Source organism: Desmodus rotundus, chromosome 1 (assembly GCF_022682495.2).
Source record: "Desmodus rotundus isolate HL8 chromosome 1, HLdesRot8A.1, whole genome shotgun sequence".
Taxonomy (NCBI): domain Eukaryota; kingdom Metazoa; phylum Chordata; class Mammalia; order Chiroptera; family Phyllostomidae; genus Desmodus; species Desmodus rotundus.
In genome coordinates, this window is record NC_071387.1 from 127,426,426 (window position 1) to 127,443,766 (window position 17,341).

At 41.5% G+C, this 17,341-nt stretch overlaps 1 protein-coding gene across 3 annotated transcripts; it reads right to left on the minus strand.

The window, feature by feature from the left end:
- Nucleotides 1-2,454: 2,454 nt before the first annotated feature.
- Nucleotides 2,455-15,047, minus strand: LOX (lysyl oxidase). Of its 3 annotated transcripts, XM_024571662.4 has the most exons (8): nt 15,026-15,047; nt 13,895-14,795; nt 13,432-13,540; nt 11,727-11,864; nt 10,137-10,293; nt 6,893-6,988; nt 6,423-6,538; nt 2,455-2,811 (listed from the first exon to the last, which is right to left on the minus strand). In XM_024571662.4, the coding sequence occupies exons 2-8, from the start codon at nt 14,523-14,525 to the stop codon at nt 2,805-2,807; spliced, it is 1,254 nt and encodes a 417-aa protein (XP_024427430.2). In that variant the 5' UTR covers nt 14,526-14,795; nt 15,026-15,047; the 3' UTR covers nt 2,455-2,804. The 3 variants fall into 3 exon arrangements, with proteins under 3 accessions (XP_024427430.2, XP_053766596.1, XP_045060507.1); XM_053910621.1 differs by lacking the exon at nt 15,026-15,047 and having other exon boundaries at nt 13,895-14,905; XM_045204572.3 differs by lacking the exons at nt 2,455-2,811; nt 15,026-15,047 and having other exon boundaries at nt 6,419-6,538; nt 13,895-14,907.
- Nucleotides 15,048-17,341: the final 2,294 nt, after the last annotated feature.

Genomic DNA, 17,341 nt, shown 5'->3' on the forward strand with positions numbered 1-17,341 from the left:
GAAATTGTGAATAAAATTATGCAAAAATAGAAAGATTTCCTGGATATAGTCAAGATATAGACTCATATGCTGTGGGACTGTTGAGAGACTGAATCATAGTCTCCAAGGTCAAGATATCTTTAAATCCAGACTGTGGTCTGAATAATTATGAGGCCACTAATATGGCATGTAGAAGACTCACTAAATTATTTTCCTATTTAGCCCATCTTTTTCACAGTCTTTATTAGTTGAAAAGCTAGTACTTAACATTCTTTGTATCTTTTCTGTTTTCTATTTAGATTTTTTAGAGTCTGGTAAGCCTGGATTGTTTATTTTATTAATGGATAACTTTACCACCTAGTCATTTTCTGTGAGTTTTTGTGGTTATTCAGAGAAGCGATCCCTTGAGGTTCAAAAATACTAAGTGTTAAATCAATACTTGTGAGTAATTTGGGAGTGTTTAGGGGTGATTGAGGGGAATAATGTTTACATAAGGAATAAGTGAGACTCTTCAGCTTCCTAATTGAAGCTTTTTTCAAAATCAACCAAATAGGACATGTTATATTTAAAAGGCACACATTTCAGGGATTGGAAACATTTTTAATTATTAGTAACATACATGCATATAACCATTAATTATTAACTTATTTTTAAAATAAAATATGGTCATGAAAAACAATAGTGCTTAAAATAAAATTTTTTAGACATGTACTTATAGTTGTTAAAATGAAATAAAGTGAACCTAAAGGGTAATAATGACATTTTTAATACTTGAGGTTAGGAATAATCGTTTTTATATCCCAATGCCTAGCATGTGAGTGCCTGGCATATATTAGGCCCTCAAATGATGATGGATAGACAGATGGAGGGCCCAAGGAATGACAGTAAATGTGCCACCTCGTATGTATCCAAAGGCCATGATATTGGCTATCTTGTAATACAAAGGGTAAGAATCTTGATGAACTATAGATCTTAAATCTGTAGATGCCATTCTGGCTCAGCATTAATACTGACAGTAGTTTTCTTTTTTTTTTAACATATTAAAATATTTGAAAAGATTACAATTTAAAAGAAAGGGTCATTCTACAATCTTAAAACTAAAAAGCAATTTAAGGCAAAGAGGTACATCAAAAACGCTATCCCATAGCTCAGATAATAGCTCAATGAAAGTCCTGGGTCTCTCTATTAAGCTGTCTGTATTCTCTGTTGGTAAGTGTGTGCCCTGGCGGGTGTGGGTTCTGTGGTCCTCTGTTATCCACCCCTCAATGGCCACCTCTAGCCCCTCTCCCCCTGCTAGGCATCAAGTGAGTTCGGAACCTCGTTGACTTTATGACTCCACGATGTGTATATAGTACAAGGATGCCAACTCATTTTTAAATGCTACCTCACGTGTCCTTGCACTTGAAGTACGTTGCTTAAGATTTTAATACTGGTTAATGTAGGAAAACTGCTTAAGTACCACTAACTTAAACGTGTAATTTGATTTCTTTCTGCACTTTTTGAATTTAGGAAAAAGAGAAATTCTCCAAATTCTGTTGTAGCACATGGTTTCACAGTTTAAAATAAAATCACAGCTGTCTCATTATACAGCACAGTCCTTGGTTTTGCAGAATTTTTTTCCCTTATTCACCAACTCCTCAAGTATGTAATGCCGTGTGCTCTCCGAATTTGGACTATATTTCAGACACACACATACAAACATGTATGGCTGACGCCTGGTGGACCGAGGATAAGCTTCCTGAATCCACACACATTATGTCTTCTATTCTGGATAACAACATTTTTTAGCATTCCTCTTTTTAAACCTAAACATTAAAAAGTGTAGAAAGTTTGACAAATCCAAGATGTTTTTCATTAATTTTTAAAAAGTATTTGACAGTTGTGCTTTGAGGGACTTGTTCGTATGATTTTTATTTTATGTCAGTAAGAAAAGTTTTTTGGCTAATACTTCAATATACTTAATTGTGCATCTTTGGATGTATTACATGTGTTAGCAGAATGACTTCCCATTGACACCGTTGTCCTATGTGTGCCAGTCCCCCAGAATGGTAATTTCAAGGGTGCCACTTAAAAGTTCTCTGCCCGTAGGAAAATGAGGGAGTAGAGGGAGCATCAACAAACGGCAGAGAGCAGTTGGGCAGCTCCATTACTTAATTTGTTCCGAAACAAAGGCTGACTCAAGTCAGAATGAAATTGTACACTTGACAGAAAGAAAGGAGTTCATCTACTAATTTAAAACTGTAAACATAAATTTTATATAGGGATGTAACTATCTGAATACATATATTGCCATTTCTCTGCTATATAGTAATACTTCTTGATACCAATGGTAATGTGTTTGTTCCTTCCTCAGCACCAAATGTGCCCATGTCTACTTAAACAGTAGGAGCCTCATTTCTAATGGTTCTATGCCAGGACAAATATAAGCCAGTTATTGTTATGGTTCACCGAAGTTTCAGTACTTTAGAAAATTCCCAGTTCAAAGTAATTTTGGCTCATTCATTGAAATATTATTTTCTTTTCTATATTATAATTTCAAAAAGAGCATAAGAAATTTGGATTTCTTTGAAAGAGCCAAGTGTGCAACTACATAATTGAAACATTGTGTTAATTCACAAAATAATGTGAATATTAAAATGTTTCCAAATAATGCCAATTTAAATGTTCAAAATCCAGTTATATACTATTATAAAACAAACAAAAATTCCTTTGTTGTTTTCTGTTCTCTTTTTTCAAAATACATAAATCCTACTGAAGTTTATCTTTTTTTTCCCACTTCAGAACACCAGGCACTGATTTATCCATTGGGAGTCTTGGCTTGCTTTTTAATACCTATATTAAAAAAACAAAATAAGAGAAATTATTAACCTGATATGTTATAAATGAACACAGTAGACAAGTTTGAAGTCAACCTTTTAAAAAATTGAGATGTCATTTTCCCTCCACCTAAGCAATGCTCACGTTCTGAAATTTACCATTAATACTTGACTTTAATACTGATTTAAAGATTTTATTTATTTTTAAAGAGAAGGGAATGAAAGGAGAAAGATAGAGAGAGAAACATTGATCAGTTGCCCCTTATACACCCCCAACCAGGGACCTGGCCCACAACCTAGGCATGTGCCCTGACCAGGAATCGAACTGGAGACCTTTGGGTTTGCGGTACAATGGCCAACCTACTAAGCCACACCAGTCAGGGTGATCTTAATACTGATTTAAAGAAAGTAACTATGTCAGTAGTAGAAAGTGTATCCTTGATGCCTGCAGACTTGATGTTTATCGTTAAAAGAAACACCCACTGAAATAATCCGGAGTACAGCAGGGCTTCTCAGACCAGCAGCCCTGCCTGGGCAAGTTCTCTCCATGGGGCAAGTGCAGCATGTGCACCAAGAAGCAGGGTCATGACTGCTTCATTAGTCCTTTCTCAGCGTGATTTTGGATACACAGTGAGGCATTAATGGGCAAGACTTTATGGACAGGATCAAAACCAATAAATCAAATATTAGTGTATTTATATTATGATCATAGATCCCCATGTAAAGGAAGTAAGAATGTACTGAGTCCAAATCATAAACCATAAATTTCTGAACACTGATTTCTGTGAGAAAAGAACTTATTTGTAGCATCGTAGAACTGAACTGGGCCACAGAGTCACCTGGTCCTTATGTTTAATTTACAGGAAGGAGAATGAGGGAGAAGAGAAATAAAGGCACACACTTTCTCACTGGATGGGTTGTTCACACCAAGGGAATGCTCTCAGATATTTCATTAACATGAAAAATGCCAGTGAACTGAGAGGTGATGTGTCTTTAGGAGTTAAAAAGCAGCAGTAATGTTATGGAGGGAATCACACACTCTCTTGCTTACAGAGTCACCAGGCTGGTCACATAACTTTAGGCAAGGTACACTCCCCGTCCAAGAAACTGTAAAGACTCTGCATCACCTTCAAAATGAAGTTCCAGCTTTTCAGCTTGTTCTTCAGTGCTCCCTTTGATCTGGTCCCAGCGTACTTCTCCATCCTTTTGCCTAACACTTAACTCCACGAAACATGTTTTAGCCAAACTGGAACAGTTGCTTTTCTAAACATGTCCTGCAATGTCTTCCTGCCATGTAGGTGTCGGTGATGTTGATTCCTCCCAGCATGCTCTTGCTTAACTCTCCCCAGTGCAGTCCTCCTCAGCCCTCAAGACCCAGTTCAAGTGCTGTTCTAAAGCTACTCCTGATCCTCAGCCAGAGAACTCTGACCCCTAGCAAGGGAGACCGGAAGTGAAAGTCCAAATATAAAAGGCGGTCACCTTGAACATGAGAGTTTCTTTCTCAAGTCAAGGTTTCTGTACTTCTCCCATTACTTCCTGCTCATAGATAAGTGTGATCTTATTTTATGACGAGCCACTAACTATGGGTCATTAAACTTTTTCATATTTTCATCTGATCAATATTTATTATTAAAATTCTACCTCAACCACTCCTGCAGTTTAATTATACTCAGTGGCAGCTGGTTAAAAAAAAAAAGGCAACTCTAGGCTGGAGCAATATAACAATTTTTATTTGTTCGAAATATCTGGCAACATCCAATTCAGTGGATTCTACTGATGCGAAGTGAGACAGACTCTGTGCGACAACAGAGTCACTTTTCTAGACTTAGTCCTAGAGCAAGGTCAGCGGTGGTACCTGGGAGTCACCTAACTCATTATAACAGAGGCCCTGGTCCCACTGCATTTCATCTTACCCCTCTCACCCTCTCAAGTCTAAATTCCTAAAGACAAGGTAATTCATCTCTTAATCAAGTGTTGAATAAGAGGCTACATTACATGGCGGCAGGCCTACACCTGGCAACGGCCATACAGCAGACAGCAGGCTGGGTCCCAGCCACGACGGGGTACAGCAGGAGACAAACATTAAATGCAGAGATTCACAGGTAATTAATTGGAATTATTGTAATAAGGCTACAAGGGAGTAATCCAGGGTCAGGAATTATTTATCTTTGCATTACTCTCTAATATGTAGTGTAGGACCTCAATAAGTACATAGTACAAATGTGAGAGTACCAGTGAATGAATAATGAGTGAATAAGGAACTATAAAAATTAAGAGAAATTAATTCATTTATTTTTTATTTATTTTAGCCCAAATTACCCTGATGTTCTGGGAATTTACAGTTATACTATGATCAACTCTATACAATATGGGTCATAAACCCATTCAGGTTTTCTGTACTGTGGGCATGTTCAGAAGAATAATTACCTTTTTTTTTCCTATGCTGTTCCTTTGCAATTATTAGCTTCATTTATCTGTAATGCTGTGATGATGCTTGTAGAGCACAGGCATTTATGGGAATAAGGAAAAAGCACCCCTGCGAGGGGAATGCAGCTCAAGTCACAGTACGTGGATGGACCACGGGATGCTTTAAGCCCCCAATTCCCCCAGCCAGCAGCCAGGGGAAAGGCAGAACCTGAACAACTAGGTGTAGGTGGTCTTGGGGCAACCTACAAACTGCGGGTTCATGTGCGGCCAAACCGATACCTGGTCTGTATATCAGGGAGAAACTGCTATTAATTATGACTTCCTAGTGTACCTGTTATTGATGATGCAGAGGCCCTGGCGTCTCTCCAACACCAAACAGAGCTGACTGTGTTCGGTATCACTCTAATGGTGTTCTCATCGTTCGGCAGGTGTGACTCCCAGGGGGCGGATGTAGTTAGAACGTATAACCCAGCCCCACTAGAGCAGGCAGTGCTGAGGGATAAGGTGGAACAGACAGACAAGCAGGAAACCTACACAGCTTTCTTTTAAGTATTTTCATCAACACACCAGCACTGTGAATATTAATGTGCGGGGATTCTATCTAAGATTTCATTCACACAAGGGTTTCAGGACTAGGAAAATTATGAAGGCACCTCCACACATTCCCTCCTGTTGAGGAATATTTCCCTAGTACTTTTTCTAGAACTTGAATATGTGAACTCTTGATTTCTACAGAACAGGCAGTCTGATCTCTTAAGTTGCATACTTTAAGGCAGTGATTTTTCAGAATGGACTTTGAAGAACTCTAGGAATTTCTTCAGTGCTCCTTCATGGACTGTTTGGCAGGGCAGGAAACCCACTGTTTGGGCTCCCACAGGGTCACCCACACTGCAGATTGCATATTTTACATATTCGACCTCCACACGGGCTTTTTGGGTAAACAATGTGTTCTGCGTGTATTTCTTGTCTTTAAAACTAAGTTTTAGGATGCTAAAAACCTGAACACATGTCCCTTCTCTAGCATTACCAAAAGAAGAGCAGCTTTAAGTGTGCTGTAGTGCAGACTCACCATTCTCTTCCTTTGGTCTAGTTTACAGGAGGCTACCGTGGTAATAGAAACAGACACTCCTGTATAATGCCCGTTGATGAACTAGCACACTCTGTGAAAGAGGATCACTTAGCTAGGCAAATAAGACTCACGGTGAAATTGTGCAGCCTGAGGCATACGCATGATGTCCTGTGTAGCGAATGTCACAGCGCACAACGTTGTTGGAATAGTCCGATTCGGGCACCAGGTAGCTGGGGTTCACGCTGACCTAGGCAACGCAAACATCATCCGCATTTCAGATTTCATCAGCAATGTCTACTGGTTAATGTCTTCCTAGTTTCACAGGGCTACCTTGCTTCCACTCACTGTGTAGGGGTATAGGGAGGGTTAAGTTAGGCAAGTGCTTAAACTTTGGAGATGTGTTAGAGAGAGGCTGTATATTTTTGCCTCAAGTTCTTTAAAATAATATTTTTTTCATATATCTAGGATCATTTAGAAATAGTTCTAGAGGATATATAATTGCTTTTGGGGCCATGATTATTTAACAGTTGAGCCCAGAGGAAGAGTTCTGTTGAATTGCAATCAAAATAAATTATAGGTACATATTTTCAAAGGCTTCTACCTTTAGAATGTAGTTCCCAGGTGCTACATCTGTAATATCTATCCATTGGCAGTCTATGTCTGCATTATACGTATCGTAACAGCCAGGACTCAACCCCTAGAACAAATAAAATAAGAAATTTAAAAAGATGGTATATGGTTAGAGTATGCTAAAGAATATGCTTATTATTTGCAAATTAAATTTTAAGTTAGTACTTACAAGAGTCTGACATAAAACTATACTTATATTGCATCTCCCTTGAGAAGTATATGTTACTCAGCCTTATAGCACCTCCAGCTAAAAAAAATACAGGACTAATATAAGTAGTAGTACATCTAGCTTTTTAAAAGTGTCACAAATCAATCTCAAGGGACAAAATAGGCCTCCACCAAAATTCTAAACTATACCAGTTCAGGAATAAAGGCCACATAATAATCAATTTAGCTCAAGTGTCATCTTCTCAGTACAACCTTCCCCAGCTTCCCCTTTGGGAAATCACCTTCCTGTACTCTGCATGTGATACTTTTTTGTGGGTATAGCTTTTATAGTATTTATCCTCTTCTTCTCTGAAGTGGCATCACTACATATCTAGCTATGTAGCTAACAGTAACTATGCGTTATGTGCCAGGAATCACTTTAAACATGTCGCATGCCTACATTCAGTTCCCAGAACTACATGAGGTAGGTGCTATTATTATCCTCGTTTTACAAATAAGGAATCTGAGGCACAGTGAGGTCAAATAACTCATGGAAGGTTACACAGCTCGTAAGCGGCTGAGTTGGTTTTGCTTTTAGGCAATCGGATCCAGAGTCTCTAATCTCGGCCACCACACTGTACTCTCTATCATACGGCCCTGAAATATTTTGTTGAATTAAAGGGATGAATGTATGTCTCAGTGTTTGAATCCCACCTCACTGCAGTTGCTGTTCGCTTCACTAAGTGAATGAGTGACTCCTACAGGCTGAGAGAAGAATACCAATGAGATACGGTCATTGCTCTCCAGAAAGTTTTAGTCTGGAGAAGTTGGTTCACACTGAAGTCTGTAGATATATTCTCAATTCCACTAGTTCTTTGTGAGAAGTTCTACTGTTGTATTTTCATTCTAATGGTAATCTCGAGTAAATTAAAAGGCATATGCTGGAATCATTTTAACTCCGTACTGCCATTTAATTTCAGCATCCAAGTCTGCTTTGGTGCTTAAGATGGCAAATCACCTAAGTATGTCCGAAACAATGCTGGTTTGGCTGTAACCTGATTCAGGAGGAAAGAAGGAGAATTGTGCTCTCGTACGGCACATGATGTGGCACAGACAGGTCACACCCAAACTACCTGTGCTACAGTATTGAGAACCATATGACCACCTTGCTTTGTACCCACACATTGGCAGTATGTTGAGTAAATATGTAATGAATAATCTTTGGTTTCTGATTCCAGCACATAATTCCGATTCTGGCACATAATAAATAATCACTGTTAGATCCTATTATTGTCGGTACTGCTACTACTAAATTCATGGCATTATAAGGATTCACTGGATTAGATACCTCTTTAATACAGGTTTAAATAACACCACAAGGTGGGTCTTACTTTCAAGTGAACAAAAGGTCTTTAAAGAATGCTGAAATTGGTGCTCCAGGGTAACTCAGCAGCGGAAGTATGAACTTTGATCACCTGCACTAGCAAACAAATGTGGGCGTGTTTAAGGCCCATATTTGGTATTTCATGTACTCAGAGTCATACGTTAAAAACAGATTAAATATATAACCTTATGTGAGGCTGTCTAAATTAGATATTTGGTTTTAGCAAAACACAACCATTTGTTACATTAAATTAATGAGGTTAATGTGACAGTTTCTAGTTTTGTATATGTTTAATATGTGAATTTGTTATCTAGAGTTGTATGCAAGTATAAACATAAGGAAGTTGTATCTACTTTTATATTTAGATAATTTAATCATCATCATAATACAACTAATCTAAGTCAGCATTGGAGCTTTGTGCAAATTACTGTTTTCTTTAAATGAAGCAGCAAAGTGAAAACCACAAAAACATAAATCACTTGTAATGCAAGACCTGGTGAGTAATAGTTAAATAGGACATAAACGGAGGATGATAAACAGGAAAGGTACCATATAAAATGAAGTGGGGTTACTCCAAGAATGAGGGAGTAGAAGTGCTGTAAACACCTGTACTCTGTATTCCAGTACTTCAGCAGTGAGCTGTCCAGAATGCCTCGTTCTAAATGAAGGGCATGAACTCCAGGTCCCTGCACAGGCAGTTGCTGTGGGACCTGGAGATCGCCGAGTGAAAAAGGGAACTTCTATATGCACATCTGTAATATGTGGGTAGGTTACATCTTCCTTTGCTTAAAGAATAAGTGCTGCTTCAGGGCACTTACTGAACCTTCCCCCACCCCTTCCAGTATTCTGATGTTCTAAGAGAAAGAAGCAATGGTGACATTTAGGTCACCAAAAAGCTTCCTGCTACAGCCCTGGAATCTGCTTCCCCAGGTGCCAGCTGCTGATCCCTGTGTGCGCTGAGTTATATACATTCACTACTCCTTGCCAAGATTTTGGCTGGAGTAAAATTATAATGTCCTTTTACAAATTAAGAGTTTCTTATGGAAATACTGGCACGGTTTTTAACTGACACAGATTTTCCCATTATAAGACATACAAACTGCTTAGTTCAGCATGATTTTTAAAAATCCATCCCAGGAACATCTGACATCAATTATACTGTAGGTTTAAATATATATGCGTGAAGAAAGAAATTGTATCCGTCTGCTCTTATTTGCATGATTAAAAGAGACAGTTTTCAAAAGTGCTTTTTTAGAAACCTATTTTCTCTCCTTTACCTCACCACCAGCACGGGGTATCCTATTTTTAGCCTAACAGGTGGAGGAAGGAATGGTTTTGCAGGTGAGAAAACAGGTAGCTTTTCTGTAGTTACTTACCAAGCCTGCTAAATTATACAGAGTAAGTGCAGACATTGGAAACCCTTCAGATTGCTTCAGAGTAAAGGGCTGCTTTTGATTGTGGAACACAACGAGCGTGCAGTGACCTTCTGTGATGATGAAATACTTTCAAAATAACTTGGATCATCAAGCCATCACTTTCCCTTTCCCAGTTGTTTTCCATCTTGACTAGATCCCCCCCCAAAAAGAAATAGCTTGCAACAGGCAGGCAGGAGGAAAGACAATGGAAGACCCCTTTGTTTTCCCTGCGAAGCCTGCAGATCCCTGACCCGATAAGGCCGACCTACCTGTGTGTGTGCAGTGCATGCAAATCGCCTGTGGTAGCCGTAGTCACAGGACGTGTCCTCGAGACAGAAGCTTGCTTTGTGGCCTTCAGCCACTCTCCTCTGGGTGTTCGCGTCAAGCAGGTCGTAGTGGCTGAACTCATCCATGCTGTGGTAATGTCTGGTGTCCCACACAGCACAGAGACAGTGGTCAGGGGCACATACAGAAAAGGCAGTGGGAATTTCAGGTCACTCTGGCTGCCTCACACATTTGTTTGCACATTAAAATCGAGATAAAGTTTTTCTTGAAGCCAGATTTGTGCTAGATTCCCTTCCACCCCAACCCAGGGTCAGAATCTAGCAAAACACTAAGCTTTTAACTTTGCAACTTGGGGTGGGTGGGGGGAAAGACTTGTTTGGAGTATCTTGCTTTTCTATTATATCCTGTTTTACCTCCAAATATTAAATAGAAATAGACAATAAATTATCTGTGTTTAAGTGAAACTTGCCATATGTTCTCTAGTATATTTCTCTTGGCTGCCCCTACTGATGTTCCATTCCAAAAAAGAAGAGCACATGACTATTGGAAGGTTTCTGTGAGATTTTTAAAAATTGAGTTTTCATGGACTCAAAATCATCACTAAAATGCAAAAGAGAAAAAATGCCATGTTTTTTCCACCACTATTATTACCAAGTTTTATTTGGAAATAAAATAATTCTGTTTTATTAGCAGATGAAGCGCTCACATCTATTGCTATCATTTCATTAACAAGAAGGTGCTGAGTGTTTCATCTTTGCACATTAAGGAAAGAAGAGGAAATGGCTAGAACTGCAGGAAGTTTAAGGGCACACATCAGGATTTCCTGGCAATAAACACCTGGGCGATATATCAAGGTGAATTATAGAATAACCTAATGTGAAAATCTTTTAAAGTTAGGACAGAACAAGCAGTTGTATTGATTCAGGTCTTTTAAAAGATGGAGAAAGGTCCCTCTCAGCTCATGGAGTAGATTCAGGGGTGTCCAACCTTTTGGTGTCTCGGGGCCACACTGGAAGAAGAGTTGTCTTTGGCCACAAATTAACTACACAAACACTAATGAAAACTGATGAGCAAAAATAAGGTTTTAAGTAAATTTACGATTTTATATTGGGCCACATTCATAGCCATCTGGACTGCATGCGGCCTGTAGTCTGTGGGTTGGACACGCCTGAACACCTTTCTTTGAGAAAGGTATTTGAACCTTTTTGATAACAATTTATGGTCTTTATTATATGCTGTCAGATGCAAACCAACTACAGGTAGATGATCTGGCTGCAGAGGGCTTTTTTTTTTTTTTTATCAATCTCACTTGCAATATATTGGAGTAAGATTCTAGCGAAGCCAATTGCTATATACTAGCAACAGTTTTAATAAGCTGGATTTAGAGTTTCTAATTTAAAAGATAACAGGATCTAGTCATTGACATATTATCTTAAAGACACACTCCAATGATTATGTCAACATACACAGAGAAAAATTCTAAATGTAAATAACAGCGGCTTTCTCCCTTTGTGTAAGAATCACTTGAAAGTGATAAAGCAAGTCAAAAGTACCCAGGAGACCCATCCACTTACTGGTGACAGCTGTGCCATTCCCAGGAATATCTTGGTCGGCTTGGTAAGAAATCTGATGTCCCTTGATTTTTCACTCTTTGGGGAAATCTTAGCAGCACCCTGTGATCATAATCTCTGACATCCACCCTATATGCTGAGCTGTCATTTTGAAAAAAGAAACATTTTCACAGACTATTAACTAAAGACAAAGGAACAAGCAAAACCTTTTTTGATATATAATGCTCACTCCCTTATTCCCCATACTAGACTATCAATTCCAAGAAACCAGGGCATTTTGCTTATTTTATCTATTGCTGAATCTCCAGATCCTAGAACAATGCCTAGCAAGTAGAGCTCTGTGAATATGTGTTGAATGAATGGGTAAATGAATAACAACTATGGAAATCCTCAGTTTAAATGTAAAAACATAATAAAATTAGCAATAAAATTTACATGTGAGCCCTGGCTGGTGTGGCTCAGTGGACTGAGTGCCAGCCTGCAAACCAAAGGGCTGCTGGTTCGATTCCCAGTCAGGGTACATGCTTGGGTTGTGGGCCAGGTCCCCAGTAGGGGGCATGCAAGAGGCAACCACACATTGATATTTCTTTCCCTCTCTTTCTCCCTCCTTTCCCCTCACCAAAAATAAATAAAATCTTAAAAAAATAAACCCACACACTATAAAAAATTTACATATGATATGTAAACTTTATAATCAGTTCAAGTTTAACCACATGAATGAGTGAAACTGAGGTGGTAATTATCCCAGATTTTTTTAAAAAGTCATCCATATTTACTTGTTAAGAATTTTGAATTTAACAATACATTTCTTGAACAATTAACTAAGATGTACAGTGGGGAAATAATTTGAAAACAATACACCCAGATTAGACAGATAATTTTCTAACTTCACCACCTTCAAAACAACAGCATTACTATAATAATATTGAGGGTGCAATGGTGTGAGTGATGCAAGAGTCAAGAATGAAGATGATGAGCTTCAATTCCTTCTCTTCCTTTAGTCTGAGAGTTATAAAGAGTCAAAGTGAGAGAAATATACAAATAAATATTACTATGTTCTTGTAATATATTTTGTATGAAAATATATTCAAATACTATTGATGACCTTATTTTACACTGTAAAAAATTGTTGAGACCTATCAAAACGTTCTTTTGCTCCCTCTGCTGGCTTCCCAGCAGCATACTCAGGGAAATCCACTCCCAGAACTGCTATTTTATTTTAGGACTGTTGGGAAAGAAAAAGCAAAAGAAAGCTGTTGCTCATGGTCTTATTCTGGCTGAAGTAATACCCCCCATAACTAATTACGGCTTCAAACAAAAGAAGACAACTTTTGCCAATGAGGGGTTCCACACTGGCAAATTAGCCCCCCAATCTTTTAAGGGAATATTGACAAGCTCTTCGATTACAATTTCTTTTCACGTTTTGTACAGTTTCATAGAAAGTTATTGGAAACAGTTGGCTCCAAAGCTGAAGGATCTTGAATCTTGTGCTTCAGTTTGAGAGAGAACCCACAGAGAACCCATGGAAATCTTCAAAATTTTAACTCTCCATCCAGGTCAGCATGCCCAGGAGATCAAGTCCTACTTCCCAGCTCTTGCACCACTTCCTAACTGTTGTCTGTAGGAACAAGAGTGGCCAGAACCAGGCACCTGATCAGCCCCTGGAATGAAGACCAGGCAGCCAGGCCGCTGATATCCCAGCTAGTACCTGGCCAAGCAGTTTTCCTCCGCGGCGCATCTCAGGTTGTACATGGACATCTTTTGCACGTATGTGGAAGCCTGGATGTAGTAGGGATCTGGCACCAAGTCTGGGAGACCTAAAGGAGAGCAGACGATGGGCACAGTAATGAGGCAACACAGCGCCCCCTACCCTGGCAACTGGTACCTCCGTATCCCTTGCTCCTCATCCTTTGCCCAACCAGACTGCCTGTCTGTGTGTGGCTGCGGGTAGCAGGAGAAAGGGGATGCCCCAGGCTGCAAAGCAATGTGGAAAGGAAGCAGGGGTGGGCCAGGCGCGTGGTTTGTACCAGATTCCAGGGCTGCCTCTGCAGGCGCAGGGGGAGGGATCTGATCTGCGAGAACTAGGGCCTGCCGCGCCCTGGCAGCCACGTCGGGGAGCCACCAGCCTCTTTGGGGAAGGGGTGCACGGTGGTTTCGGTGACTTTGCTTACCGTACTGGAAGTAGCCGGTGCCGTACCCCGGCCGGTACCTGCTCCCAGGCCGGGGCCTTTCGTACGTGTCATAGTAGTTGTAATAGGGGTTGTCATCAGAGTACTTGTAAGGGTTGTATGGGTCGTCACCCACCATGCCGTCCACGCGGCTAGGGGGCCTCAAGTTACTGAGCGCCGGGCGTTCTGCCTGCACCGTCCGGTTCCTCATGCGCGAGGCACCCGCATCGCGGGCCCCTGACGAAGAGTAGCCAGCTTGGAACCAGTGGCGGGCTGCGGGCCCCGGGAGACCTGAGGCGGCTCCTGAAGAGGCAGCAGTCCTCGCCCGAGTGGCCGCCGTGCGGTTGTTGCGGAGCAGCAGGATCGGCGTGCGCGGCTGCAAGGCGGCCGAGTTGGCGGCGCCTGGGGCGGTGGCACCCGGATCCCGTCGGCGCTGCGGCTGGTACTGCGAGCCCAGGCTCAGCAAACTGAACACCTGCCCGTTGTTCTCCCATTGGATCCTCTGGCTCCAGGCGCCGGGAGCCGCGGGAGGCTCGCGAGGGGGCTGCTGCTGGCCCTGGGCTGGCGGGGCGCAACGCACTAGCGTGCAAAGCTGCAGGGGCCCCAGCAGGAGCGTGGTCCAGGCGAAGTGCATCGTTCCCTTTCCGGGATTGCCCCCACTCCGGGAGGACGTAGCTCAGAGAAAAGAAAAACGGGGTTCAAGTCACGTGAGAGAGGAAGAAATCTTCAACCTGGCAGTCGGTGGAGCGCGAGTATCTTAGCCCCACCAAGCAGTGCGGAGGGTGGGCTGCAGACCCTTCTCCAGTCAAGGCAGCTGCTGGGACGTGGCACCCGCCTCTCTCCTCTTTCCAGTGCTCTGGAAGGCGGTGGGGAGCGACGCGGAGGCCCGGCGAGCCGGCAGTGTCTGGAGTGAAGCAAGGAGGAGAGATTTTAAACTTTCTGGCACGTTTGCAAAGTTACACAAGCCGTTCGGCCCGGCCACCCCTCCGCTATTTGTTCACGTAATACGATTGGAAACGTGCAAGGGGGACAGCTCCTTGCCTCTGCCCCTCCCTCCGCTCCCAGTCCTGCCCTCCTCCCCCCAGACACGTTGCACAGGGAGCGTTAAGGGGAAAGAACAAAAACGGAACACACATCCTGAGACACACTAGGCTTAATCTGGGGCGAACATGCAGGAATTTCAAAAGACTCAGACAAGCGAAGGCAGCCAGGCCATGGGGCGACGCCAAAATATGCATGAAGAAAAATGCTATTAGGTCACCAGCCCCAGAGAGGCGGGAAGTCAGGAGGTGGGGAGGGTGCTGGGGACGAGAGTTGGAGGCGGAGGCGAAAGATTGTGACTAACTTGTCCACAAGGAGTTAACCAGACAAAGTTCCCAATGCATACTGCCTCGTTCTTATGGGAAGTGCTCTCAGCAAATAAACCCCAGGATATCACATTTTGGTTTTTTTGTGTGTGTGCAGGTAATATGAGAAATGGGTTACGAATTTGTTTCCTACAGCGATTATTTTAATAACCAAAAGTGAAATTTTGCAGGGAACAAATTCCAGCTAACACTGAACGCGATGAATAAACCTGTCTCTTTTTCCAAATGCTGGCCTGATTTGTACTTTGCGTGGAAGTGAAGAACCATCTTTCAAGTGTCTACCAGGAAGTTTCATTGAAGGGGGGCTAGAGCAAGTCTGCCTAGGAGAGCACTCGGAGGACAGCTAGCTTCAGATGAGCATTTTATCTGACTTTGTTTTTCTCTTTCTACATCTAATAATTAGATTTAACTTTGGATTTTAAAAACATAAGTCACCATTTGTTAAATGTTGAAAAGTCCTATGATGTTTGATTGATTCCAAATTAAACAAAGAGGTTGCTAAAGAAACACCCTTGGGATTCAGATTTCGGTAAAGAGAAGGGAGTAGGAGTGGCCAAAGGAGAGCTGGTAGGAGGATGAGGTGGGAGGTAGGTAATGCTGACTGGAAAGAGATGCTTCATGGTCCAGTTACTCACATACCACGCAGGGTGTCTGCTGTGCTGAAAACACTTCAAAGAAAAATTGCTGCTAAAAAGCCTGATTTAACACTACAACTCAAAACCGGATTTTAATAACCTTTTTTGGTGCTATCATTGAGCTGTTGTCTAAGTGTACTTCAGCACTCAGAGTCAGTCTCTGACTCTCCACTTTAATGACCACATTTTGGTGGTGTTGGGGACATCTGCTGATTTGACTGCTCACCATCCATTTTCCACTTTTTCTTGTCAGAACACCTGTATTTTCCTTTGGGAAACTTCCCCTACACGGCTAAATTGTGGGACTGACTGAGCATTCACGGGACTTCCACCACTCCAGGTAGCAGTCATGAGATCCAAGTGCGGCTCATCAAACCGTCTCCCTAGAATTTGAATCTTGAACAGAAGGACATCAAGAGTCAAAAACGTTGGAGCCCACTCTTCACACTACTGAAGAAAGTGCCCATGGGCTCTTGCTACACAGATTCCCCCTGAGCTGAGTTACCACAGTACCTTCCAAACACCTGGTTCCTAAGCTTTAACCTCCATTTTCCATTGTGTTCCTTTGTGGCTTAACATGGTCAGAGTCAATTTCTGGTGCTTGCCAACTAAAGAACTCCGACTCACATTGAGGGAGCTGTGCCTGCTTCTGCCACCTAATCAGATCACACAATTTTTAGTCCAAGCTGATGGGTTTGGCTCTTTTTGTGTCGAATTAGATTTGCTCTGCCCATGACCACATAGTGTCTTTGGTCACAAAGAAGTATCAGTGGAAGCTTGCCAGTGGATTGGCAAATCTATTGCTTATAAGATGAAGATAAAAATTCAAGTGCAAATCCCACTGATTACAGGTCAACTGTGTCGTTCCTTTCTGTGAAGGTCAGAGACATCTGTAGCTGTCATTGTACAGACTTGATGCCGCGGTTAAAATTAAACTACTCAATTTCTTCAAACCCACAAAGAGAAGATAGAGTGAAAAGAAGCAGGTGTATATAATTTGAATGGATAGGCCAAATTATAGGAGAGGCAGGAAGGGATAGAGTATAATTATCTCTCATCTGAAAAAGATTCTGCATGCACCCATCAACAGTGTGTTCCCCAGAAGAGAGAAGCCTGTAACTGCTAGTGCTTGACCACATGTTCCTGAGGGAAGACCTCTGCTATGGAGGTCACGCTGTCAGAGTGGCCGACCACAGCAGCTCCTAAAGGGAGGGAAGAAAGTTTATGCTGGATCTCAGATAAAATAGCCTTGTTTCCAATCCTGGTGCTTGCACAAAAAAAGCTGTATCTTTGGACAGCTGAGTTACTACTTTCCCTGGCTCTTAGTTATCTGTAGGAATCAAGAATTAATCCAAATCTTTTTAAAGTAGTTTTCCTAGTTTTAAAATCTCTGATTTTTTGTGAATGTCCAAGTAATTCCAACTACTTTCAATTCATCCACTATACTG

Excerpts from the sequence above, each read along its gene's own strand:
- LOX (XM_024571662.4), bottom strand. The coding sequence starts at position 14,525 with ATGCACTTCGCCTGGACCACGCTCCTGCTGGGGCCCCTGCAGCTTTGC. Across the intron at positions 11,865-13,431 it reads GAGGAAAACTGCTTGGCCAG|CTCAGCATATAGGGTGGATG; the intron begins GTACTAGCTGGG and ends TCAAAATGACAG. Across the intron at positions 6,989-10,136 it reads CATGCACTGCACACACACAG|GGGTTGAGTCCTGGCTGTTA; the intron begins GTAGGTCGGCCT and ends TATTTGTTCTAG.